This window comes from Garra rufa, chromosome 21 (assembly GCF_049309525.1).
Source record: "Garra rufa chromosome 21, GarRuf1.0, whole genome shotgun sequence".
Lineage (NCBI taxonomy): Eukaryota > Metazoa > Chordata > Actinopteri > Cypriniformes > Cyprinidae > Garra > Garra rufa.
In genome coordinates, this window is record NC_133381.1 from 25,615,853 (window position 1) to 25,641,580 (window position 25,728).

General features: G+C 35.5%; 2 protein-coding genes across 2 annotated transcripts in view; both read right to left on the reverse strand.

Moving 5' to 3' along the window:
- Positions 1–6,093: 6,093 nt before the first annotated feature.
- Positions 6,094–19,790, reverse strand: ppp1cb (protein phosphatase 1, catalytic subunit, beta isozyme). Its single transcript, XM_073826745.1, has 8 exons — positions 19,686–19,790; positions 12,425–12,556; positions 11,877–12,107; positions 11,613–11,717; positions 11,398–11,469; positions 9,939–10,090; positions 9,697–9,831; positions 6,094–7,442 (listed from the first exon to the last, which is right to left on the reverse strand). The coding sequence occupies exons 1-8, from the start codon at positions 19,756–19,758 to the stop codon at positions 7,338–7,340; spliced, it is 1,005 nt and encodes a 334-aa protein (XP_073682846.1). The 5' UTR covers positions 19,759–19,790; the 3' UTR covers positions 6,094–7,337.
- A 1,462-nt stretch (positions 19,791–21,252) lies between these two features.
- The window catches only part of plb1 (phospholipase B1), a 38,214-nt gene continuing 33,738 nt past the window's right edge, over positions 21,253–25,728 (reverse strand). Inside the window, exons 72-84 of the mRNA XM_073826576.1 lie at positions 25,591–25,649; positions 25,439–25,506; positions 25,309–25,352; positions 25,044–25,143; positions 24,910–24,961; positions 24,228–24,308; positions 23,931–23,996; positions 22,700–22,794; positions 22,528–22,609; positions 22,321–22,425; positions 22,086–22,181; positions 21,929–22,003; positions 21,253–21,851 (exon numbers count right to left, since the gene is read on the reverse strand). Of these exons, the coding sequence (XP_073682677.1) occupies positions 21,594–21,851; positions 21,929–22,003; positions 22,086–22,181; positions 22,321–22,425; positions 22,528–22,609; positions 22,700–22,794; positions 23,931–23,996; positions 24,228–24,308; positions 24,910–24,961; positions 25,044–25,143; positions 25,309–25,352; positions 25,439–25,506; positions 25,591–25,649 (1,181 nt within the window). The 3' untranslated portion in view covers positions 21,253–21,593. The remainder of the gene's footprint in view (positions 21,852–21,928; positions 22,004–22,085; positions 22,182–22,320; positions 22,426–22,527; positions 22,610–22,699; positions 22,795–23,930; positions 23,997–24,227; positions 24,309–24,909; positions 24,962–25,043; positions 25,144–25,308; positions 25,353–25,438; positions 25,507–25,590; positions 25,650–25,728) is intronic.

The window sequence follows — 25,728 nt, forward strand, 5'->3', positions numbered from 1 at the left end:
GGATTCAAGAACAGCTATCACTAAACAAAAAACACAGCTGTGGATCATTCAGGTAAACCACACAGTATTAAGCATCAAGCGTATGTAAACCTTTTTTATAAATTAAACTATTATTTTCTCTTATGCACTATATGTAAATGTATTTTAAGTGAAATGTCTTATTCAGGTCAGTACTAAATAAAAAAATAACACACATTTTGCAGATTCTACTAGGTGTATATAAACTTTTGACCCCAACTGTACTTTAACCATGTTGTCACATTATATGGGGTATGGAACCTGACATTAAACATTGAAATAATAAAATCAAAGTGTAAAAGTTTGTTTTGATGGACCAATACTGCAATTAATAAATGTATAGCCTAACAAAACACAAGACGTTTTCATTAAATAAAATAAGATCCTGAGAAAAGTTCATAATTGTTGTCTGAATGTTTGCCAATGTGATTTTATTGTTAATTTACTTACCCAATAGTTAGCAAAAATAAGATTTTAGTACCAAGATTACATGTGCTTAACTTTATAAGAACACAGTTGTAAATAGATTTACTCATCAAATAAAATATTCTATGCAAGATCATGGAGAAGACAGTTCACCTAAGAACAGATTGTGCTAAGAGAAGAATTTCACCAGGAGTCAATGAGCTCTCCACGAAGACATTCAACAGATCTCAGCTATCACCTCAAGACCAACAGGTAATAAAAAACACACACATTAGAAGCTGTGCAGTCTGGGTGTCTGTCACTGATCAATCTCCTTCACCTCACAGAACAGGGTCAGAGACTGCAGGTTGGTTCGGTTGCTGAGAAACAGACAGCTAAGTTGCTGGCTGAGTGAGATCTGTGGAGGCAGTGTCGCACTCCAGCTGCTGACAGCCAGCCTCTTCCTGCTGTTTGTCTGGCTCTTGGCTGAACTGCACGTTCTCCTGCCCTGCCTCTTTCTGTGTGGCTGCCTCTTTGATGGGCCACTCAGGAGGGCAGTGAACACAGCCTGGACCTGGATTACAGCTTCTGTAAGGGCTAGAGTGGTGGAGAAGATGCCACACACTGATGGATGATCAGAGGGAACAAGGTACATAACCTTGTGATCCAACGCTATGATAAACTACACTAAAGTCCATCTAGAGCTGGGCAATTAAATAAGAATTTGAATCAGAATGTAATCTCTGTCCATAAAGGTGCAATTACGTTTACCATTGTTTGGTGAAAGCGAGATGGACCAGTTGTGACAACATTTGATAAATAATATGGGAATAATGAAGACAAACCAATCCTATAAGTCAGCCCCGGGCCCATATGCAATTATTGTGCAATTAATATGCAATTATCTTTTCTGAAGTACAGTAAATCACATTACAGTGCCTTGCAAAAGTATTCATTTTTTTCACATTTTGTTATGCTGACTTATGTTAAACTGCTTTAAATTATTTCCACATCAGTCTACACTCCATACACCATAATGACAAAGCACAAAACAGGTTTTTGCAAAAATCTTTGCAAATGTATTAAAAATAAAAAACTTAAATGATGCCATTACATAAGTATTCATACCCTTATCTGTGACAGTTCCAATTTAGCTCAGGAGCATTCATATTGTTTGTAGATGTTATTACACTTTGAGTGGAGTTAACCTGTGGCAAATTCAATTGAATGGGTATGATTCGGAAAGACACACGTCTTAACAAAAGGTCTAACAACAAAAAATGCATATCAGAGCAAAAACCAAGCTCTGAGGTCAAAATAACTGCCTGTAGAGCTCAGAAACAGGTTTGCGTCAAGGCACAGATCTGAGGAAGAGTATAGAAAAAAGTCTGCTGCATTGAAGGTTCACAGAAGCATGCATTCTCTGTTAACCTTAATGAAAGTAGTTTGAAACAACCAGGACTCTTCTTACAGCTGGCCTCCTGGCCAAACTGAGCAATTGATGAAGAAGAGCTTTGGTTAGAGTGGTGACCAAGATCCTGATGATCACTCTAATTGAGCTCCATGATCAAATGTGAAGATAGGAGAAACCTACAGAAGGACAAACATCACTGCAACACTCCAACCAATCTGGACTTTATGGTAGTGTGGCAAGACTCAATCCTCACCTCAGTGAAGACACTTGAAAACGCACTTGGAATTTGAAAAAAAAAACAAAAAACAAAAAAGCACCTGAGGAACACTCTGTGAGACTGTGAGGGTTCATCAGACCAGAAACAAAATTTTCTGGTCTGATGAACCTCAGTTCCAAGCATCATGTATGGAGGAAACCAGGCACTGCTCATCATCTGCAAAGGATCATCCCAAAAGTAAAGTGTGCTGGTAGCAGCCTCATGCTGTGGGGCTGTTTTTCAGCAGCAGGAACTGAGGGACTCATCGGAGTAGAAGGAAGGTTCAACACAGCAAAATATAGAGATCAGTCTAGAGCATTCAGAACTTCAGACTGGGCAGAAGGTTCACGTTCCAACAGGACAATGACCCTAAGCACACATCAAGAGTGGCATATAGACAGCTCTGTAAATGTCCTTTAGTGGCCCAGCTAAAGTCTGGGCTTGTACCCAATCAAAAAATTTCTGGACAAAACCTGAAAATGTGTCTCTTCCCCATCCAACCTGACAGACCTTCAGAGTTGAAGAGCTGAGGAAAAGAATGGCAGATAATTGACAAATGCTGATGTGCAAAGCTTGTCGCATCATACCCAGGAAGACTTGAGTTTGTAAAGGTGCTTCAGCTAAGTACTGAGTTAAGGGTATGAATACTTACACAATGTACTTATTTCAATTTTTTTTTAATTTTAATAAATTTACGAAGTTGTAAAAATTCTGTTTTTGCTTGGTCATTGTGTATGGCATGTAGATTGATGTGGGGAAATGTAATTTAAAGCAGTTTATCGTAAGGCAGCAACATAACAAAACACGAAAAAAAAAATGAAGGGGTATGAATATTTTTGGAAGGCACTGTACATGACTATTCACAAGCTGTTTTACTGATGGTTTAACACCCAATAATTTGGAGAAGAAAAACAAAACTGAAAATAGCTGTGGTGCAGTAACACTGTATCGTAAGGACATCTTCAAAAATGTATGTAAATCACATTCAAATAATAAATACAGAAATGGTTTGTTTTATCCTTTGTTTAGATTACTTCATAATTGAAAGTTTAAAGAGTAGAAGAATAACTACAGTATACATGGCATTCAAAAGTAACAAACAAATGTGGCAAAACATGTGGTACAAATGTTTATCGTAAAACAAAAAAATATTACTTTAATAAACTGAGAACCCACCATACACAGCTAAATATGATCCCCTATCACACCATGTGCAAGTGTTCTTGGTATTTATATATGTTGGTGTATATGGCCTTATTTGTCAACAGTGAGGCGAGTCCTTCAAATTAGAGACTTTACGTATTTATTTAAAAATAAATAAATCGACCTTCCGGGGCAACTTTATATGACGTCATAAAGAGCCTTTCAAGCGACCTGGAAAGAAGCTTTCTAAATGACTCGTCTTGGTAGTTCAAAGCTGAAGTTCAGCGGATGATGTTCCCGTTCTCCTCGCGGTATTACTGACATGTTTCTCTGTAACTCCGTGGTAACATACTTTACCTGCTGACCTTCCGGCACGAGTTTGCACCATAGACTGCAGGGGGCACAGTAGAGTCGTAAATGACCGGTGTGGTGTAGTGTGTTGTGTGTGGTGGTGGGTGGTGTGACACGGTGATTGACAACTGAAGGACAGGGTGGTAATTCCCTCAAACCAAATACGCTTTAATGGTTTATACTTTATAGCAAAACCCACCCGACCCCGGCCTTCATTAGTAATGGTGATTAATCACTGTTAACACCTGCTATAAACCATATTTATGAGTAGACTGAAATAAATTACATATTCAAAGTAATGAGGAAAATAAATTACCAAAAAGTTTAAAATACATTTAATGATATTCAATGAAATGCAATAAACTCAAACTGAATGATTATTGTTAATGATTATGGTTGCTGTCTTGATTGAAACATTTTAAACTCATGATTCAGATGAAGCATCCAAAGCATCCAAAGACTTCAGTATGTGTTTATATTTGAAAATATAGTAGACAGTGTGTTCATAATTCAGATAATACATTAGAATAAAATGGTAAAACACACAGATTGGCAGTATCAAGCAGCCAGACACATTAAGTTTACAAATGGCTGTGCCTGTTCTTATGGGAGAAATAAGGTGGATAGGCCTTGATTGAATACACAAACTTGTACAGTCAAACCAAAAATTATTTAGACACCAGATATATTTTTTTATATTTCTTTCCTAGTGGACACTATAGTTCATTTATGTAAGTGAGAATAGCAAAATAAAGTGAACTGTGTGACATAGTATACCTGAAATTTCTTCACACTAGTAAAATAAATACAAATTTGGGAATTATTCAGACACTTTGACCATGACCTGACCCTGTTTTGCTTAAGAGTGTTTTCTTTAATTGCTAATGCAACCTTTTTTCTTTTTTTTTTTTTTGGTAATTGGTCAACAAAGTATTAATAGTTGCTTAAATAGCATCATACTAACAGTTGTCTGACATTATCAAGATTTATTTGTAATGATACAGTTTAACTCTGAGTTCTTGTCATATTCTATTACCATTTTCTAAATTATAGCGAATAAACTTTGATAATATGAAAAATGTTGAACGTGTCTGTCTTGGGGCAGCCGTGGCCTAATGGTTAGAGAGTCGGACTTGTAACCCAAAGGTTGCAGGTTCGAGTCTCAGGTCTACAGCACTCTCTCCACCCTCAATACCACCACTGAGGTGAATCCCTTGAGCAAGGCACAGCTCCCCCGGCGCCACAGCAATGGCTGCCCACTGCTCCGGGTGTGTGTTCACGGTGTGTGTGTGTGTGTTCACTACTGTGTGTGTGCGCACTTGGATGGGTTAAATGCAGAGCCATACTTGTCACCATACTTGGCCTCACTTCACCTCCTTTGTATATATAATACAAACACAGTGGTGTCAAAAAGTGTTGAACCCCTTACTGATTTTTTTTTTTTTTTGCATATTTTGCTTTAATGTTTTAGATCATCAAACTAATTTAAATATTAATCAAAGATAACACAAGTAAACACAACATGCAGTTTTTAAATGAAGTTTTTTTTTTTTTTTTATGAAGGGCAAACAAAATACAAACCCAAATGGCCCTGTGTGAAAAAGTGCAAAAATGGCCAAGACAAAAACCGCTGCTGAGCAAAAAGAACATAAAGGCTCGTCTCAGTTTTGCCAGAACACATCTTGATGATCCCCAAGACTTTCGGGGAAATAAGACATGATCGTGACCTCAAGCTGAAGCGAACTTGCGTTCTGCAGCAGGACAATGATCCAAAACACACCAGCAAATCCACCTCTGAATAGCTGAAGAAAAACAAAATGAAGACTCTGGAGTGGCCTATTCAAAAATCCTATTGAGAAGCTGTGGCATGACCATACAAAGGCGGATCATGCTCGAAAACTCTCCAATGTAGCTGAATTACAACAATTCTGCCAAGATGAGTGGGCCAAAATTCACTCAACTTTTTTTTATTAAGGCTAGTATTTTTTTGTGATATTGACACTGGTAACTAGAATTCTGAAATTTCTATAATATCAAAAAATGTGGTATGATAAAGACCTTATTTAACGCTAAAAAACTATATTATTACCGTGAAACAAAATGACTCATATCGTGATAGTGATACTTTATTTCAGTACAGCATGTACAAAAACAGCAGCAGATGCAGAATTATGATTCAATCGATTTAAGACATTTATTCAGGTCATTAAACAAATCAATCATGTGAAATTTCAGATGGTACTTCTATTAACCGAACACAATTTTACCTCATTGTCTGCTGTTGGCTGCACTGAAATAGAGCCTGACCCTGCATGGCCGGAGTAGCCATGACAACAGACTGTCCTCGTCCACATTTTCCAGCATTGGCGAGTTGCAGAGCCGCTTATTTTAATGAAACACTTGGAAAAATTCTGCTGAATAGCATCCAGAACTATGGTCTGCGCCACTTTAATTAGCCTGGCATTTATATGGTTGCTAAGGGACACAAACACAGAGGAGGCAAAGAGAGTTTTCTTCCATTTATTAAGTTTGAAGCCCACTTATACAAAACTCATGAACTGCTTTTAGAACACTTTGATAGCTTTCCCAACATTTGGAAATAAATTAAGGAGAAGAAGTAAACAGCAACACACAAAAATAAAACATTGAAAAATAATTATGACAGGTGAATATCAATGCGAGGAAACGCATCCCTCGCAGAAAGGCATTGTTTAGTCACATGTGCTACTCTTTTAGGTAATACCTTGTTAAACAATATCCAATAGAATCAGTGTTAACCTTCTAAATAATGTTGGGGAACTTCAAACATGTGCAATTCTTTAATACTCAACCAATATTATTTGTGTCTTGTTATCCAATGAAAAAATGGCTGGTGGATTACGTCGTTTCAGACAGGTTATTACTGACGCGTACATGGGTCATGCAAAGAAGTGTTATGCCGTGACACTTTTCTCCTGAATTATTACTATCGTAAGACATAAAAACAGCACGTTAAACAGAGATCTATAGAGTTTCGCTGTAAATCCCAGATGTATTAAGAAAACAGAACATGCAATGCTGTTTGTAAATGCAGCTGTGCAAATGTGTGTGCATGTGTGTTTGTGTCACGGTATCAGAGTTAAAATCCCTTTTCTAGCTTTGTCCACACTGACCTAGTTTATCCACAATGTTCATGTAAAGTGTCTTCTGACCTGTGATCGAGCACCCTGACAGAGTTAAGTGTGTGTGTGTGTGTGTGTGTGTGTGTGTGTGTGTGTGTGTGTGTGTGTTTGCGTGTGCGCGAAAGCCTCTGGTCTTGAAACTTCAGAGTGTAGCGAAATACACAACAACCTTCAAATACTTACAGTCGTCACTCTTTCTTTATGAATCAACATTAATGTTCAATAATCAAAGAGTACTGAAGTAAAGTTTAATAAAATGCTTATATATCAGGACACTAAGAGAATGAGTGTGTTTTGCGCTGGGTTCTTTGTAGAGCAGCTCAAGAGTTGCTTCCCAGAGCGCTGTTATTATTATTATTATTATTATTTATGTTAATAAAATACCAATAAACAAACAAGCAGAGCAAAAGAAAAGAGAATTCGACTGGTCACAGCAAAATTTCTGTACACAAATTTTAAGAAAAGAGAAAGGTTTGGCAGGGCGAATAGAGAGACTTCAGAGGGGAATTGGGAAGGTGAAGCTGCCCCAGATAGGGGTAGTTTGCTGAAGGTGGGGGGATAGAGAGTGTGGTTCTGGGTGGTGAGCCGCTCACCTCTTCTTGGGGGCTTGGGCCGTACGGGGCGGGGTCACAGGTCGCCCTGAGTTAACCCCGCTGTACTGATACTTTGCCTTCTTTTCTGATGGCTTCAGGATCTGAGAGAGAAAAAAAGGTGTGTGAATGCATTGTGAAAGTACAGTGTCTTAATTTCGTCAAGCTTAAACAAGCTAAAACTAATATATGATGATAAAAACTATGACGAAATTTATGCAGCGTCTTCGTTACTTCGTTAGAATGTTATTTGAGGACTACCGGACATTCAAAATACATCTTATAGCCTAAGTTAACTGTCTTGTCATTGGATCATAAGGGGCGCTTGCATATCTAGTCTCAGTATGACAGCCGCAGTGGACAGATAGGCTTCCAAAAGGCAAACTCGTGATCTGAAACATATGGTGACCAGACATCTCGACAATTCCTTGTCGATTAACTTAAAAGTTAGTGACGGAATCACGCTGATGGAAGTGCTCTCTCTTTCGTGCACGCTCCACTTTATTTATACAGTGCGCAATCAGTTCTTAGTGCTCAAAAACATTGTGTTGAGTATCTCACATAAATACAGTCATTTATGGCTTAAGTGAAAGTAAACAGGTGGGTGAAATCTAAATGTGTGTCAGTATTATATGCATACATTATAGTATTAAAGAATTAGTTCACTTCCAGAACAAAAATATACAAATAATTGACTTACCTCTTTGTCACCCAAGATTTTCATCTCTTTCTTATTCTTCAGTCATAAAGAAATTATGTTTCTTGAGGAAAGCATTTCAGGATTTCTCTCCATGTAGTGGACTTCTATGGTGCCCCTGAGGTTGATCTTCCAAAATGCAGTTGAAATGCAGCTTCAAATAGCTCTAAACGATCCCAGCCGAGAAAAGAGGTCTTATCTAGCGAAACAGTTGGTCATTTTCAATACAAATTGACAATTTATATATTATTTTAACCTCAAATGATTGTCTTATATTTGCGATGCGCATGTGTAGTCTGTGTTATGCAGGTCAATACAGTTTGGCTATGTCGAAAAACTCCCATCTTGTTTTCTTCTTCAACTTCCAAATCAACATTTTTTGGTAAAGGGGTTTTGATCTTCTTTGCATGTTCACTTTGTAAACACAGAGTCGGTACTTCTGCAGCAATTTATGACGATTTGGAAGAAAATGAGATGGGAATTTTTCAACATACCCTAACTGTCTTGAACCGGAGTTCACGCAGACATCGACATGACAGTTGAGGTTAAAAAATATATAAATTGTAAGTTTGTTTTGAAAATGACGATCTTTTTGCTAGATAAGACCCTTCTTGGCTGGGATAAAGCTGTTTAGAGCCCTCTGAAACTGAATTTAAACTACATTTTGGAAGTTCAAACTCGGGGGCACCATTGAAGTCCATAATATGGAGGGAAATCCTGAAATGTTTTCCTTAAGAAACAATTTTAATCGACTGAAGAAAGAAAGACATGAAGATCTTAGATGACAAGGGCAAAGAGTTGTTGTTAGGAGCACTTGTATAATCAAATAATCAGAAAATCTGATAAAAAAAAATCAGCCTTCCCATTACGAGGTGATGTTTGAATCCTTAAAGTGATTTACAGGGGAATTTTGTTTTTACCTTTTAATATGTTTGACATTGCAAAAACACGTAGAAACCTTTGAAGCTCCCCTGAGCGCAAACACAAATATGCTGATCGGGTCAGTCGCACATGGTGCTCCTAAATATTTTTCATAGTCGCATGCAGTAGGTTTCAATGGCAAATGTGAGTGAAATGGGCGCACTGTAGAGCCCTGAAGGGGGTGAGTAAATTTTTGTTCTGGAAGTGAACTAAACCTATAAGGGACAGCAATCCTAAACAAACACCTATCTGTTTCATTAATGTTAACCAACAAAAGATGGTAAATAAATGTGTACGTGTTAAGTAAACCTACTGTATCTGAAAAATTAGTTTAATTTGTATCACTACCCAAAAATGAAAATTGTCATCATTTATTCCAATCCATGATCCAAATTTATCATAAGCTTAACTGATTTGGTCTAAAGAGAGAAGAATTGATGACTATTTTAGTTTGAAGACTATAAAATAGCTACCAAAATAAATGTTGGTAAGTGCAGTTTGAATAAAAGTAATGACTTGAAGTTGACAAAAATGCAATGACTTTTCGTCAACTCAAACCATGAAAGACTTGAAAGACTAAAATGTGATTAAGACTATTACGCATTGTCATCTCAAGATAAAGACTAAGACTAAAACTAAAATTAAAAATGCCTGTCAAAATGAACACTGGTACAATGGGTGTCTGTGTGTGTGTGTGTGCGTGTGTGTGCGTGTGTGTGTGTGTGTGGATGAGAACACACCTGAAAAGAGCACATGAGTGACTCATCCACACTCATCATTCCACCGGCATTGTCAAACTCCCCGCAGTAATTTGGCGCTGAGAACAGAGTGACCAACTGCCGCTTTGCAAAGAACTCATATCCATCTTCAACCACCTGCGAAACATGACACACTCACTGCACAAACTAAAACACAATCTACATTCAGAAGCCTTAACTGCAACATGGATAGTGGATTCTGACTGGGTAAAATGAATTGGTACCTGATGTGCCCTACAGATTAGGTCCAGATCATGGCGGTTGAGGAATTTGCTGACTACGTCAGCACCGAAAGTGAATGAAACTCCACGATCATTCTCCCCCCATCCCTGAACGTCCTTATCTGGGTCCGACCACAGCAAATCACACAGCAACCCTGCAAAACCAAGAGACAGAATATGTACAGTTGAAGTCAAAAGTTTTCATACACCTCACAGAATCTGCAAAATGTTAATTATTTTATCAAAATGCATGTTTTTTTGTTTTGTTTTTTAGTACTGACCTGAATATATTTCACATAAAAGATGTTTACATAATAATTACATTTATAAAAATTACCCCATTCAAAAGTTTACATACACTTGATTCTTAATATCCACAGCTGTGTTTTTTTTTTTTTTATGATAGTTGTTAATGAGTCCCTTGTTTGTCCTGAACAGTTAAACTGCCCTCTGTTCTTCAGAAAAATCCTTCAGGTCACACAAATTCTTTGGTGTTTGAGCATTTTTGTGAAATTGAACCCTTTCCAACAATGACTGCATGATTTTGAGGAAAACTGAGGGACTCATACACAGCTATTACAACTTTTCAATTATTCAAACACTCACTGATGCTTCAGAAGGAAACATGATGCATTAAGAGCCAGGGGTGTAAACTTTTGAACAGAATGAAGATGTGTACATTTTTCTTATTTTGCTGTAATATCATATTTTCTTCATTTAGTACTACTGCCCTTTAGAAGCTACAGAAGATACTTACATGTTTCCCAGAAGAAAAAATAAGTTAAATTTACCCTGATCTTCAAATTCAAAACATTTTCATACCCCGTTATGGAGCTTATAATATGACAAAACTATTTGAAATTGAATTGAAAACTTGAAGCTGTATTTTTAATATTTGCAGTATAAGAATTCAAAACAAAAAATCTGCTATTTGAAAATACAAGTCTATTAAAAAAAACTGACAATAAAAAAATCAATTGTCTTAAATTTCAAATGTTTAATATTCAAGTAAAAAAAAAAAAAATCTAATTCAGAACAATGTTAAATGCCACATAATATTCAGTTTTGTTAAATGACACTTGTCAATAATTAAAATTTTTATTAAAATTCAAATAGTTTTGTCATATTATAAGCTCCATACCACAACTCTTAATGCATTTTGTTTCCTTTTGGAGCATCAGTGAGCATTTGAACCTTCTGCAATTCACAGGGAGAGCAAGAACTGATCAAATGTGTATTAAAGTTTTTTTTAGATAAAATTGTGTGACAAATCCATAAATGTAAAGGTAAACTATAATAGAACATAAATAATAATAAAATAATGAATAAAGAAAATAAAAAATAAAGAAAATGTGGAGTATCCATTGTCAAAGGTTGTCAGATTTTACAATGGAGACATTAGTGATTTATCGGCCTAAAGTAAGTATTTGTTTTTGTCACACATGCACTTACACATACACACCTGTATCTGGGACGTCAGTTGGCCGCATAATCCGACGAATCTGTTCCATTGACTGCAGATCAGGAGAGAGACCTAGAAGATGGACATGAAATCAAGTCAGACAGAGAAAGTCTTACAAAGAGCATGCATTAATATTTTTAGACTCAGTTGACCTATTTCATCAGGCCAAGAGTCACTTCTATAAAACAATCCATCTTCCCTTCACCCGTTCTCACCTCCATGGCAACAGAAAATCTTCTCATCTATGATGGCAGCAATCGGGAGGCAGTTGAAGCAGTCTGTGAATGTCTTCCAGAGTTTTATGTTGAACCTGCGCTTGCCTGTGACAGACAAATGCATATACTCATAACAATAAACTATGATCCATGACCTAAAAGTTTGTTCAGTGGGTGAGAAATCAATATGATTTCAGATGGTTTGGTGTGGGTGTGTGTTAACGTTTGGTGTATTTATATATATGCAGATGCTCAGATGCTCACACTCATCATAGAAGCCATAGATACGGTTGATCGAGGCGCACTCATGGTTTCCTCTCAGGAGAAAGAAATTCTCGGGATATTTGATCTTATAGGCCAGTAGGAGGCAGATGGTCTCCAAAGACTGTTTCCCTCGGTCCACATAATCACCCAGAAAGAGATAGTTCGCCTCCGGTGGAAAACCGCCATATTCAAACAACCTCAACAGATCTGTATACTGCCCATGGATGTCACCTACAGACAGAGAGAGTTATATAATTGACATAATAAATCAATAAAGCAATAAGATTAGGATTCAGAAAAGAAAAGTGGCCTAAAGATCTCAACACCCAAAATTCAGGTTAATGACTCTGGCATACACACACACAGGGGTCTCAGGTGTGCCACAGAGAGAAGAGAAATGACCTCAAACCTATCCTCATTACATTTTATATTTATAACCTGCTCTACTTACACACTGATTTCCAAAACCTTGAGAGATGGAGGGGAAGGAATGTAATTAAAACAGTGGAGATGTTCTCCGCTCTGGAGAAGGGGAGTATCTAACCTACCACAAATTTTAAGTGGAGCCTCCAACTCCAGCAGGATGGGCTGGCTGAGGAAGATCTCTCGAGATTTAATGCAGAGTCCTCGAACTTCTGCTTCCGTCATCTGAACGATCTTCCCTGGACGACATCCTCGCACTGGAACAGTAGATATCAACGTTAGTTAACATCTGGTTAACATCATTTTCTAAGTGTGACAATGTTACTGCAGCCTCAATAACTGGGTCAAATGTGGGATTTTCTAATCACTCAATGCCCATATTGGCCCACATATTGTACAGTCATTCAGTGAAGCATATTGCACACAAAAATAGACTTTCACAATCTGGCAAACTGGCTCTGATCTGATTGATCAGATTTTTAATGCCTGGAAACAAAGGCATGTTTATACGGAGCTGCATGAATACTTCTAGAAAGAACTAGCCACTGGATTTGATAAAAAGGTGGACTGTGATATGAAATCTGTGAAGGACATTTAGAGTTATGTTCAGTGGACCAGATATATCTATGGGAAGAACTATATGGGCCATTCTACAGAATTGGTCCAAAGTTGGAAACGTCTTAAAAAAAAAAAAATAATTGTATGTATTAAATTGTATAATATCCACAATAATTCTGCAGTCAATTTTAGAAAGTTTTGGAATATTTGTCCTCTCCCCAATTTGTCACTACCGAAACACAGTAATAATAATTTAATTAGAAGGGTTATACTTACCTATTAAGATTTTGCTTACTTCTACACTGTAAATATATATTTTTTGCTATTTTATTAAAAAAATTTCAGAGGTAAATCAATAACAATTACATTTTTAACAATATTCCATGTGTAATTTATGAGATTTGTTGTATTTTGGATCCAATCTTTTTGTAATAGGCAAAAAGTTGATCAACTTCAGAGTGAAGGATTCATTAGTTTGAATATACAATGAAGCAAAAAATATCTAACATCTTAGGTGATAATTCAGTACACTTTACTTTTGACAAAACATTCCATGTTTTGGAAGTGACAGCACATTTTCGATAGTGACAGTATTGTTTTGGTAGGGACCACATCACATTACAGTATTTTAACTTGCAAACTAAAACACTACTAAAACATACTAAAATACAAAAAAAAAAAAGTTTATTTCCTCCAAATATGAGGACTATGTGTTTCCTTTTAAAAATTTTATGGAATACTATCGAAATGCCACCAAATGTTTCGGTAGTGACAATTTTAGATACTTTTGAACCTAGCTCAAAGATGCTAATCAGCACATGGTTAGCTAGCACAGTTCTGAACAGTGGTATACATATAAAAACTAAATGTTATGGAACAACTCCCCCAAAAAAGTTTTGTTAATTGCTGAAAAATGGTGTTTGGTAGTGACATTCCTTAAAGTCACACACAGATTTCTGAACACATTTACCTCAAAAAGACGGGACCTATCTACTTACATCTTGTAGCTATGCGAGAGGGGAACACAGGAATATTTCCTGATTATGAATGTAGGGGTGTAGTTAAAATCAGTCTCAGCCAATGGACTAAAACATACACTGTTTCGGTAGTGACATGAAAAATGCGTGACACATTTTTTATATAAAGTTTTCTAATTTACATTGAAAATGTACTTTTAAAAACAACAATGAAAAAAAATGCAAAAAATATTTCAATATCTCATAAGTTAAAATTTAGGGGTTAGGGTTCAGGACAGCCATCTCCCAATTGAAATTACGATAACCTATAATTTTAAATACATTAAGCTTACTAATATTATAAATATGATTGTGGGTTTAAATATATAATAGAATGATCTTAGTAAACATCTAAGATTTGAATACTTAAATGCTTTTTAATTAGTTTTGGGGTTGTGGGACAGCAGTTTGCACAAATTCTATAGAATGGCCCATATATTTAGTTTTTTTTTTTTTTTTTTTTTTTTTTTGCTGAATTAATGAATTAACCAGGAATTAATCCTTTCTTATTATTTGAACTTATTTTTTACACTGGTCTCTTATCATAATAATCATTTCAGATAATCACTATAATCACTTAAAAACATTGTAAGTTAGTTCACATGTTTATCAGACAGGTCTCTTCCTGTCTAAGTGGGCCAATACAGGCTGCAAAGTGGACTTTGTCAATAGTCAAAAGTCTTGCTGTGCGAGATGTCAAGCTGACAATGACACCTGACACTTTTATCCAATCAGGGTCTAATGTGACAAAAACAAAAAAGCTGATACTTATTTGAAATTTTTTTAATATTAAAAAACCCCATTCAAAAGTTAGGGTCATTAAGAAATGTATAATTTTGTTCAGCAAGGATGCATTAAATTGGTAACAAAAATTACATTAAATAATTTTACATTGTTAGAAACATATTTTTCATATAAATGCCGTTATTTTTTATTTTCTATTAATCAAAGTAGCCTATCCTGAAATAAACATTTATCACAAAAAAAAAAAAAACGTTTTTCAACACTAATATTAACAACTAATATTTCTTGAACATTAAACAGCATATTAAAATGGCTTGAGGGATAGCTACTGAAAATTCAGCTTTGTCGTCACAGGAATAACTTAAATTTTTAAATACATACAGTTATTTTAAATTGTAAGTTTTCAATAATAATACTTCTGATTTAAATAAACAGCCTTGATGTGGATAAGACTTCTTTCAAAATTGTTAAAAATCTTACCAACCCCAAACATTTGAACGACAATGTACATATTATAATAGATAAATATTCTAATGCAGGGGTGCCCAATACGTCGATCGCGATCTACCGGTCGATCGCAAAGGTGGTGTGGGTAGATCGCACGGCATTAATTAGACGTCAAATAAAGTAGACGATCAGCCAATGTAGTCAGCCAATCATCCGTCCTCACTATTAATTTTGTCACTTGATTGACGTACAAGGCAGCCAGTCTGACATCTGTCCTTTTATGACACGAATCACCGCGCATGAACGTGCATACAGCGGCGCCAAGTGGCTGATTCCATTCAGTGCAAGTCATCAGAGTAAAGTAATTACAAAATTACTTAATGTAGTTGTATTGTGCAATATGGGTTCATGTAGTTAAGCAAGCTACACCAACATATAAAGAATTCTCAATATATTCATAAATAAATATATGTTCTTTTATAGTAGGTAGATCATTTTGACTTCGTCATTTTATAAGTAGCTCACAAGCCGAAAAAGTGTGGGCACCCCTGTTCTAATGCGTCTTGCGATGTCAGTGAACTCTGTTTATGTGAGTGGGACTCTTGAGAGTGTCTGGAATTCTGCAGGAATGTTCCCGCCTAGACAAGCATAGTCGAGACTGTTAAACAACCATTTTGCAGAGCAGTTTGTCCAAGAACTTCCCTTGATGGAGAGAAACTACAACAAGCGAGAACCTGTAGCCATAATTCACTCCAAGACGGGGAGAATGACAGATTAGAAAAGTGTTTTGCACCGGGAGGAAAAAGCAGAATAGCTGAGAGACAGTATATATGTCACTGAGAAGAAAAAGGTGTGCTCTTTTCTTACAGTCATGATTATGGTTATATAATAGCACTAAGCATTTTAGTCTGCAGGCCGTCCACCCTCACAATATCCCACACAAACCAGAACTGTTGGAGACTCTTTGAAAAGAATGCTGTAACCCCAACTACTGTGTGTGTGAGTAAAGTGCAGAACACTTTATGAGATTGCAAACATGGTGCCATTTGTACAGATTGAAGTGTGTGTCTCTGTGTATATAAGTCTATGAGCTGATGAAATGTGCCTGTTATTGCAGCATGACTAAACATAAGGAAAATCTGATTGTGTGTATGTGTGTGTGTGTGTGTGTGTGTGTGTGTGTTTGAAAAGTTGCAGTCCAAACCAGTCTGAGCTAGATTATGAGCTTGCCAGAAACAACTTGCTCAAAGTGGCAATCAACTACAATTCATCGCTCTGATTCCTTGGTCATCATGTTAGGGTCACATTACATAACAATACATAAAAACTAAATGACACAGACAGGCTAAACTGATCCCACTGAAGTATTTTACATCAATCCACAAGATTATCCAAGTCCTGACGGGCAGCCATTAGACGACCACCGTGGGACAGCAGGCCGCTTGATCTTCACAGATAGAGGAGTGTGATCGAGACACACAGATGGAACATGAGAGAAACATACAGAGATGTGTTTGTGAGACCATGAGAATTGAAGTGTGAAGAAGCGAAAAGCGGGACGTTAGGGTCACAGAGAATCACAGATGGGAATGCTGAGTGAGGGTCAGCGGGAGGGTGTTGGGACAGATGGACGGGCACAAGGCCATATTGGTTATCAGAGTGGTGCGATAATCCACGCCGCTTGCCTTTATCAAAAGTAACTGAGCAGCAGAAGTTTGTGTAGTAACAGAAGTAACTACACAAAAAAAACAAGGGTAGCTGAGATAGAAACATTTCAATTTCAACAAATCTCTTTAAAATGTCATATTCAGGCTAGTAAATAGTTTCAGTATTTATAAAAGACATATATTAAAGCCAACAACCAAGTCTACAGTACAGGATTCATTAAAGAGCCAAGTGCCTAGGTAAAAAAAAAAAAGTGCACTTCCATAATGTTTTGGAATATTTGTCCTCTCCCCAAATTGTCACTACCGAAACACAGTAATGATATTTTAATTAGAAGGGTTATATTGACCTGTTAAGATTTTGCTTACATCTACATTGTAAATATATATTTTTGCTATTTTAATTTTATTTTTTTTCAGAGGTAAATTAATAATAAAAAAAATTTTTTAAGTTATATTTTTGGGGTTTTTATGCCTTTAATGGACAGGACAGTACAGAGATGACAGGAAATCAGTGGGCAGAGAGAAGGGAGTAGGATTGGCAAAGGACCTCGAGGCTGGGAATCGAACTCGGGTCGCCGTGAGCACAGTTGCGCTATATGTCGGCGCACTAACCACAAGGCTATCGGCGCCGACAATAATTACATTTTTAACAATATTTCAAGTGTAATTTATGAGATATGCTGTATTTTGAATCCAATTTTTCTTTGTAAAAGGCAAAAAGTTGATCATACTGATTTCAAAGTTAAGGATTCTTAGAACCAAAAAATATCATAACATCTTAGTGGTAATTCAGCACACTTTATTTTTGACAAAACATCCCATGTTTCGGTGACTGCACATTTTCGGTAGTGACAGTAATGCTTTGGTAGTGACCACATCACATTACAGAATTTTAACTTGCAAACTAAAACACTACTAAAACATACTGAAATACAAAAAAATTGCATAACTGTACTAAAATTTAGTTTATTTCCCCCAAAAATGAGGACTATGTGTTTCCTTTTTGTCACTACTGAAACCAAATGTTTCAGTAGTAACAATTTTAGATACTTTTGAACCTAGAACCTAGAAGAGCTAACTGAACAGCAGAAGTTTGTATAATAACAGAAGTCACAAATAAGCAAGTGTAGATCCTAACCAAAGTCTCCTGAGACAAAAACATTTGCCTTTCTACTCACAAAACTCTCTAAAATTTCATATTCAGGCAAGTAAAGGGTTTCAGCATTTATAAAAAGGCATTTATTAAAGCCAACAACCCAGTCTACAGTAAAGGAACCATTACCGAGCCAAGCGCCCAGGTGAAAAAAAAGTGCACTTCCATAATGTACTTATTTTCACACACTACTTTTGTACTTAATATACTAATTCTTTAGCATTTCTTAAGATAAACTTAAGATCACGTGTACTCAACTGTGCTATTTTGGGACACCATGAATGTGAACTAAAATGGGTTTTTAACATACTATCTCTTTATTAAATGATGTATTTAGTAATGTATTTACCACTTGTAGTTTAGTCCATTTTAGATGCTCTAAAAGTTATCTTAGATAAGTACTAAAGAATATTTTGAGAATATAACTACAAAATTGTGTTAAAATAGAGCACTTTAAGTACATTTTGGAAGGGCACAGTTTGTTTTTTCACTGGGTGGCCAAACACCAGACTGCAGAAGATTATGATAAAATATTATAAGATTAATAACATTAAGCAGAATGTGATGTTCTGAATGAAATGTATAAGGTTAGGAAGACAACACAGTGTTATAGAGAACAAAATTAGCATTCCATTCATTAATTATTCACTTCACACTGAGAATACAGTGAAGTTAAACTTTAGCAAAGTCACGCAGTAAAGTTCCTTTACAGTAAGAGAAAATACAGTGCAACTTTACAAACGGAATGTAGTGGAATGCTATGGAGAGAATATTTAACGTATATTATCATCATGAAGCAATTTCAGTGTAACATTGCTAAAGAGAATACAAAGTAATGTCACAAGAGGAATGTAATATAACTAACATTGTGTTTCATTGCAATATTATACTGTACCCACCGAATAATTAAAACTATAGTTTTCATAAAGTTTTCTTTCTCCATATTCTTTTATTAGTGTTAGTGCTATATTTCCTTTATGATATTACTTTGTATTCCCCCTAAGCAAGGTTAAATTGAATCCTCTTCATAATGATAATACACTATTTATTCTCAATGTAAAACTATAACGTTACTAAGAAGAAAACAAAGGGAACCTAGTGCAACATTACTAAAAGAATCCAGTCTAATCTTATGAAAAGAATACTTATAGGTTCATTATTAAGCGTAGTACTCATTGCAGTCCAAATATACCAACTAAATACAGTTATTGAGAGAAAAAACGACGTTATTAAGAGACTATAGTGTAACGCTATAAACATACAGTCTACCATTATGTGTAAGATTCGGTATAATACTACTAGAAATTCAGTGTAACGCTAATTGGTGGATTTACAACACACTTGTAACATTAATCAAGAGTAAGGCTAGAAATAGCACACGGTAAACTCGTATAGTGAAAACAGTATGAGGAGAGTCGAATGGAGAACCAGAATTACGTCGGTTACATTCGCCTGAAGTCAACGACGCAGCGGACACTGCATCGTCCTGCCCTCTCTCTCATTTGCTCGATTTCTTTACCAATTGCTGTATATTACTGCACAGGACCTTACGACTCGTCCCTACTTTTCTAAATAAAGGCAAGGTTAGCTCTAATCTGAAACTCCCATCGTTGGTATGAAGGCTGTCCAAACCCCGGGGCCACAGTCGTGTTTGTAAACAGGGCGCAGAGACCCGAAGCTTAGCTCTCGCTTTACGCGCACAATTTTCCGTTCACCAGCGGAAAATCAGATTACGATTAGTAGCTAAGTACCGGGTATGTTTATATAAACGTTAAAATGACTTCACGCCCTAACAGCTTACCTTCAAGAAGCCGAGAAATGAGACTGTCAACGTTTAATTCCCCCTCCGCCATCTTCAGTGCCGAGTTCTGCATGCAGCGCTTCTAGCAACGGCCGCTAGGTGGCGGTCAGAATGACGTCATTCACTTGGTTACAAGCAGTTACGTCAATATTAATGACCTTTTCATGAATATTTAATCGCGTTGAAGGCAAACTTTTGACCTGTTGAAAGCAACTTAATTGTTAATGGTATCGTCTATTGTTTAACGTTTGGCGAGTTGTGTATTTGGTTTCCCTTCCAGAAGTTTTTTTTTTTTTTTAATCAGAGTAGGTTTACTCGGCTTTTATTTATTTATTTACTTATATTTTATATGTAATCAGGAATGATTAATTGAGGTTGATTAAATGGATTACAGTGTGTTCTGTGAGTAAAATTTATTGAACATAATTCATTTTATTGCATTTTTAGGAGTCAGCGGTTTTCAATGCCTGTGTAACAAAATGACGAAATGTTTCTTATTTTAACAAATTTACATATACACTTTTAAGTTTTTTTTAATGTTTAAAGGTCTCTTCTGCTCACTAAGCATGCATTTATTTGATCCAAGTACAAGAAAAATACTTTTACTATTTAAAAAAACTATTTTCTATTTTAATATTTTTTAAATGTAATTTATTCCTGTGATTTCAAAGCTGAATTTTTAGCATCATTACTTCAGTCACATGATCCTTCAGAAATCATTCTAATATTCTGATTTGCCTGAAAAAAAAAAACATTATTAGTATAATTTTCTGGATTCTTTGACGAATAGAAATGTCTGAATAACTAAAATAAATCTAAAATCTAAAATTTCTAAAATAAATCTTTTGTAACATTATAAATGTCTTTATCATCCGTTTTGGTTAATTTAAAGCATCCTTGCTAAATAAAAGTATTCATTTCTATAATTATTATATTATAATTCTTAAAAAAAAAATTAAATCTGTAAATAAATACTCCAAGCGTTTTAATGGTATAATGTATAATGTTACAAAAGCTTTTTATTTCAGATAAATGCTGATCTTTGGATCTTTCTATTCATCAAAGAATACTGAAAAAATTACTCAACTGTTTTAAATATTGATAATAATAATAATAATAATAATAATAATAATAATAATAATAATAATAATAATAATGTTTTTTTAAACAGCAAATCAGTATATTAGAATAATTTTTTAAAGGATCATGTGACACTGAAGACTGGAGTAATTTAAATTAAATTAATATTCAAAAATATTCAAATAGAAAGCAGTTACTTAAATAGTAAAAATATTTCACAATATTACTGCTTTTGCTGTAAATGTAATCAAATAAATGCAGACTTGGGGAGCAGAAGAAAATTCTTTAAAAACATTAAAAATATTAGTTAAATATATATAAAAAAAATATTAGAATGATAGTGTGTATAAGTTGCAGTTCTACTATTCTGTAACAAATACTGGGAAATAATCTATAAATCCTATAGATTAATAATATACCAACAATAATTAGAAAAATACTGTTAACCAAATTACACCTGTAATTAAATAACAATTAAACAACGTAATATTTTTTACTTAATTATTTTATTACAATAAAAATATTAAGTACAATTGTCTATACAAGTAATAAAATTGTTTAGAATTCAAATAATTTACAGCAATACACTCATTTATCGACATCTAAACACTTCATCTGGTTTAAAAAAAAAAAGCAAACAATATATATCTGGATTTATGAGTGAGGGCCAAAATGTTCACAACTGGAAAAACTATTCATAAATAAAATACATTTCTAAAATATATATGCTTTCAATTCAAAAGAAATGCTAAAAATGAAAGCTTAGGGGTGGGTTTGGTCTGTATAATATAATTAGCTATACATATGTTTTTAAAAAACCTTATATAATTAGAAATTAGTTCCTTTCATTTCTGTGTTTTCGGATCTTTTCTTTTTGTTCTTTCGATCTCTGTAGTAGAAGATCCCCCCGGTTACACCACAACCAAGAATCAAGCCTCCAACAGCCAGAAGAGCAGCTGCCCAGGCCGGTACAGTATCGTTGGGGCAATCTGCGGGGAGAGGGGTCCCTGGTGCAACAGTGTTGGGTGCGACAGTTGTAGGGACATCAACGCCACTGTTTTTTCGTGTAAAGATGAAGGGATGCTCCTGGAGAAGATATAAAGAGAGAGTATTAATTGAAAGACCATGCTGTCATAATTTTCTGACAGAGGATTTTTACTCACTTCTGTGGGACACTGGATCTTACTGCGGTCATATGTGAAATTATTGTAGTTCTGTTTACTGCCCACAGGCTCCAGCTAAAATCAAAACACAGGACAAATGCTGTTAAATACAGTAAAGCTGCTAAGAGATTGTCTATGTGTATGTATTTGTTTTTACCATGTTGTTCCAGAGAGCAATCGCCATCTCTGCATGTCCACGATCACTGAAATGAAAACAATCCACAGAGAAGAATTCCAGGTCTGGTGTGCCATCCTAAAGCAGAGAAAGATATTAGTTAACATTAGCCCTATACTAAAATTCTAGGTTTTAGCTGTTTTAGTGTGAGTTCAAATGCAATTTCTGTTGTTTGTGTGTGATCTCATGAGACATGAGCTATTTTAAGGGCACTAACATTGAGCATTGGAACAACAGAGTTCTTGAAGAAAGGTTGTAGCACCACTGCAAAGTCCTGTCTTCCGTCATACCGTCCCCCATACACCAGCATTTCAGTCTCCATCTGACATAGAAAACAACACTTCTATTACTGAAGGTCAAGATAATCTAAAGGCCACTCAGCTAATCAGCCATCAATGAACTGACAACTTGATTGGCTACAGACCTGCAGATCTCTGTTGACCTTCCTCATTTCATTCAGTTCTGGAGAGTTGTCACGAGGTTCCAGTACACATGGACACATGGTTCTGTAACACACACACAGTCGTGAAAATACTGCTGGTGTATGTAAGAACATGAAAATGTACACTGATTTTTAGATCAAGTTGTTTATTTACTCTTGCAGGAGGCTGCAGCCCAGTGTGTCCCTCTTTATCATACGCAGATCCTCGATCTCTAAGATTCCCACTACATTCACCAGTACTCTGGGAACCTGCACATACACACACACACACACACACACACACACACACACACACACAGGTTTCCATGTTTTATGAGGACATTCCATAGGTGTAATGGTTTTTATACTGTCCAAACCAAACTTGGTTAATTATATGTGAAAATGTGTGTAATTATCATTAAAATAATGTCCTTAAAGGGATAGTTCACCCAAAAATGAAATCACCCCATCATTTACTCACCCTCAAGCCATCCTAGGTGTATATGACTTTCTTTAAGACAAATACAATGAAAGTTATATTAAAAATGTCTTGGCTCTTCCATGCTTTATAATGGCAGTGAATGGGTGTTGAAATTTTGAAGCCCGAAAAAGAGCATCCAGCCATCATAAAAAGTGCTCCACACAGCTTCAGGGGTTAATAAAGGCCTTCTGAAGTGAATTGATGTGTTTGTGTACGAAAAAATATCAATATTTAAAACTTTACAAACCATCTCTAGTTTACGCTAACTGTTTACCTCAGATCTTGAAAATACATTTAAGCAAACATGTTTAAACTGCGAACCAACAAGTGTTTTCCATGGCAATTTTCCCTCTTCATTAAGTTTTGTCAATTGTTTTGTTTATTGGTCTAATTCTTGTTTCGGGTTTCTCTTTCTAATTAACTTTACATTGGGTTAGTCAATCAACTAATTCTCTTGTGCTTCGTTCCCACCCTTCTGAGTTATGTTGTATTGATAGGAGTTCTCACAAACTAAGACTGTTTAGTTGTGCTATCTTACAATCAATATATAGTGAATGTAAGTTAAAGTGTTGCCTGTGTAACCAGTTAAAACTTGAAGTGGCGATGAGGTCTTAAAATGTATGGAAAGAGTCTTAAAAAGATCTTAAAAAGGTATTAAATTTAACTCCATGAATCCTGTATATATCCTTTTAATATAACTCTGATTGTATTCATCTGAAAGAAGAAAGTCTTATACACTTAGAATGGCTTAAGGGTGAGTAAATCATAGGGCAATGTTTATTTTTGGGTTACATATCCTTTTAACTTCTATATGCAAAATTATTTTGTAACTAATAAAATTCTTATGATTTTGTGGGTGAAATGTGGACAGACATGTTTCGTAAGATTCATGAATGTGATCAGTTTCAGTAAATGCATCTCTCACCTCATTGTACAGCATGTCCAGACTGTCCTGAATGTGCCCAATGTACTTAGAAGGAGACAGAGAAGCCTGGGAAGACAAAAACACAAAACTAAAATTATTTCTAGCTAAATTTAATCGTTATTTGCTGGTCTTAAATACGAAAAACAACATTTAAAATGACGCAGTGGCACATCTCTGTTTGTTATAGTATCAGAATGTATTTTAGCTGCTTAAAGGTCACAGCTGAGGTTCTCTGACACAAGAAGAAACAATTTACGATGGGGAGCTGAGAGCCTTTGTTAAGAATCATCCACTTACCCGGTCATGACAATATTGGCAAAGGTCATTTCCTCCAATAAATAGTGTCACCAGTTTCCAATCATTCTCAAAGTCAATTTCCTGAAAAAGAAAGAAGTTATTTGATTATTTTTGATTGTTATTTGATTTGTCTTTTTGCCCTACAAAAATGGGTGGAATTTACTTTACAACAAAGAGTTGCCAGATATAATTTTCAATATTTTTTCTACTAGTTTGTGCAGGACACTATAGTTCATTTAAGTGAGGATAGCAAAATAAAGTCAACTGTGACATATCATACCCAAAAATTCTTCATACAGTGGACTACCAGTAAAATTGCTTAAAATTGTTCTGACACAATTTAACTCTTGAGTTCTTGTCATATTTTATTACCATTTTCTAAACTATAGCGAATAAACTGTGATAATGTGAGAAATGTTGACGGTGTCTTAATAAAATTCAGTTTGACTGTATGTTTTTTTATTTATCCACCACAAAATAAAAAAACTGTAAAAACATTGTTTTTTAAAGCTGTGATTAAAACGAAGCTCATTGGAGTTTCAAAATTCAAAATTTCATGTTTAATGCGTTACTTGCCATTTCTGTGCAATTGCTTGTAAAATTTCCTAACAAATTAAGAGTGAAAATGATTTCTGCAACGATTTTCTTTTCAGTGAATTTAACAGATTAAAAGCATACTGACCGTGCTCTCCTTAAAAGCTTTGATGAGATCCGTCACTTGTGTTGGTATATTACTGAATAGAGAGAAAGAAAATCATGAACTGCAAGGATACTGTAAATCGTGTTTTTATGTATATGTTCATTTGTGTTCCTTACCCTGCTTTGGCACCGCTCACTGCCATATTGAAGCCGTTTGGCCGTGGAGCAGTTCCCTTTGAGAAGCCGAAAACATTTGGATTGAACTTCTTAAGAATGTCTGATAACAAACAAAGACATGAGGCACTCATGATTATCATGTTATTAGACAACAAGCATATCTGATAATAAAGATTGGAACCAAAGGAATCTCACTTCTCACTGATATGAACAACAATAACAAACAATAAAAATTACATAAAGTGTTACATAAGGTAATACTCACTTGGCAAGGTGGTCACAGTCTCCAAAGTCTCATCCCCGCCAATGCTGTCAATCAGAATGAACACATTCACTTAGAAAACATGCAGAACAAAATAACTCCATAGACATACAGTAGACTGACATAAACTCACCTCCAGGAAACCCCTCGCACCTCGGTCGGCAACTGCAGAATGTTTTCAGCTTTTGCACCAAAGGCGGCCTGACAGATTCAGAGAGAGAGAATGGTAATTACAGCATGACTAAAAATTGCAACATACACAAATAAACATACACACACACTTACAGTGAGTGAGTCTCCCAGAGATGCCACCACTTTAATGTCAGCTGGACGCAGACTGTGAACTGAGAAAGAAATATGATTACGTGACTACCTGGATGCCTAAATACAACAACAAAGCAACAGTGCAGTGCTACTTAAACC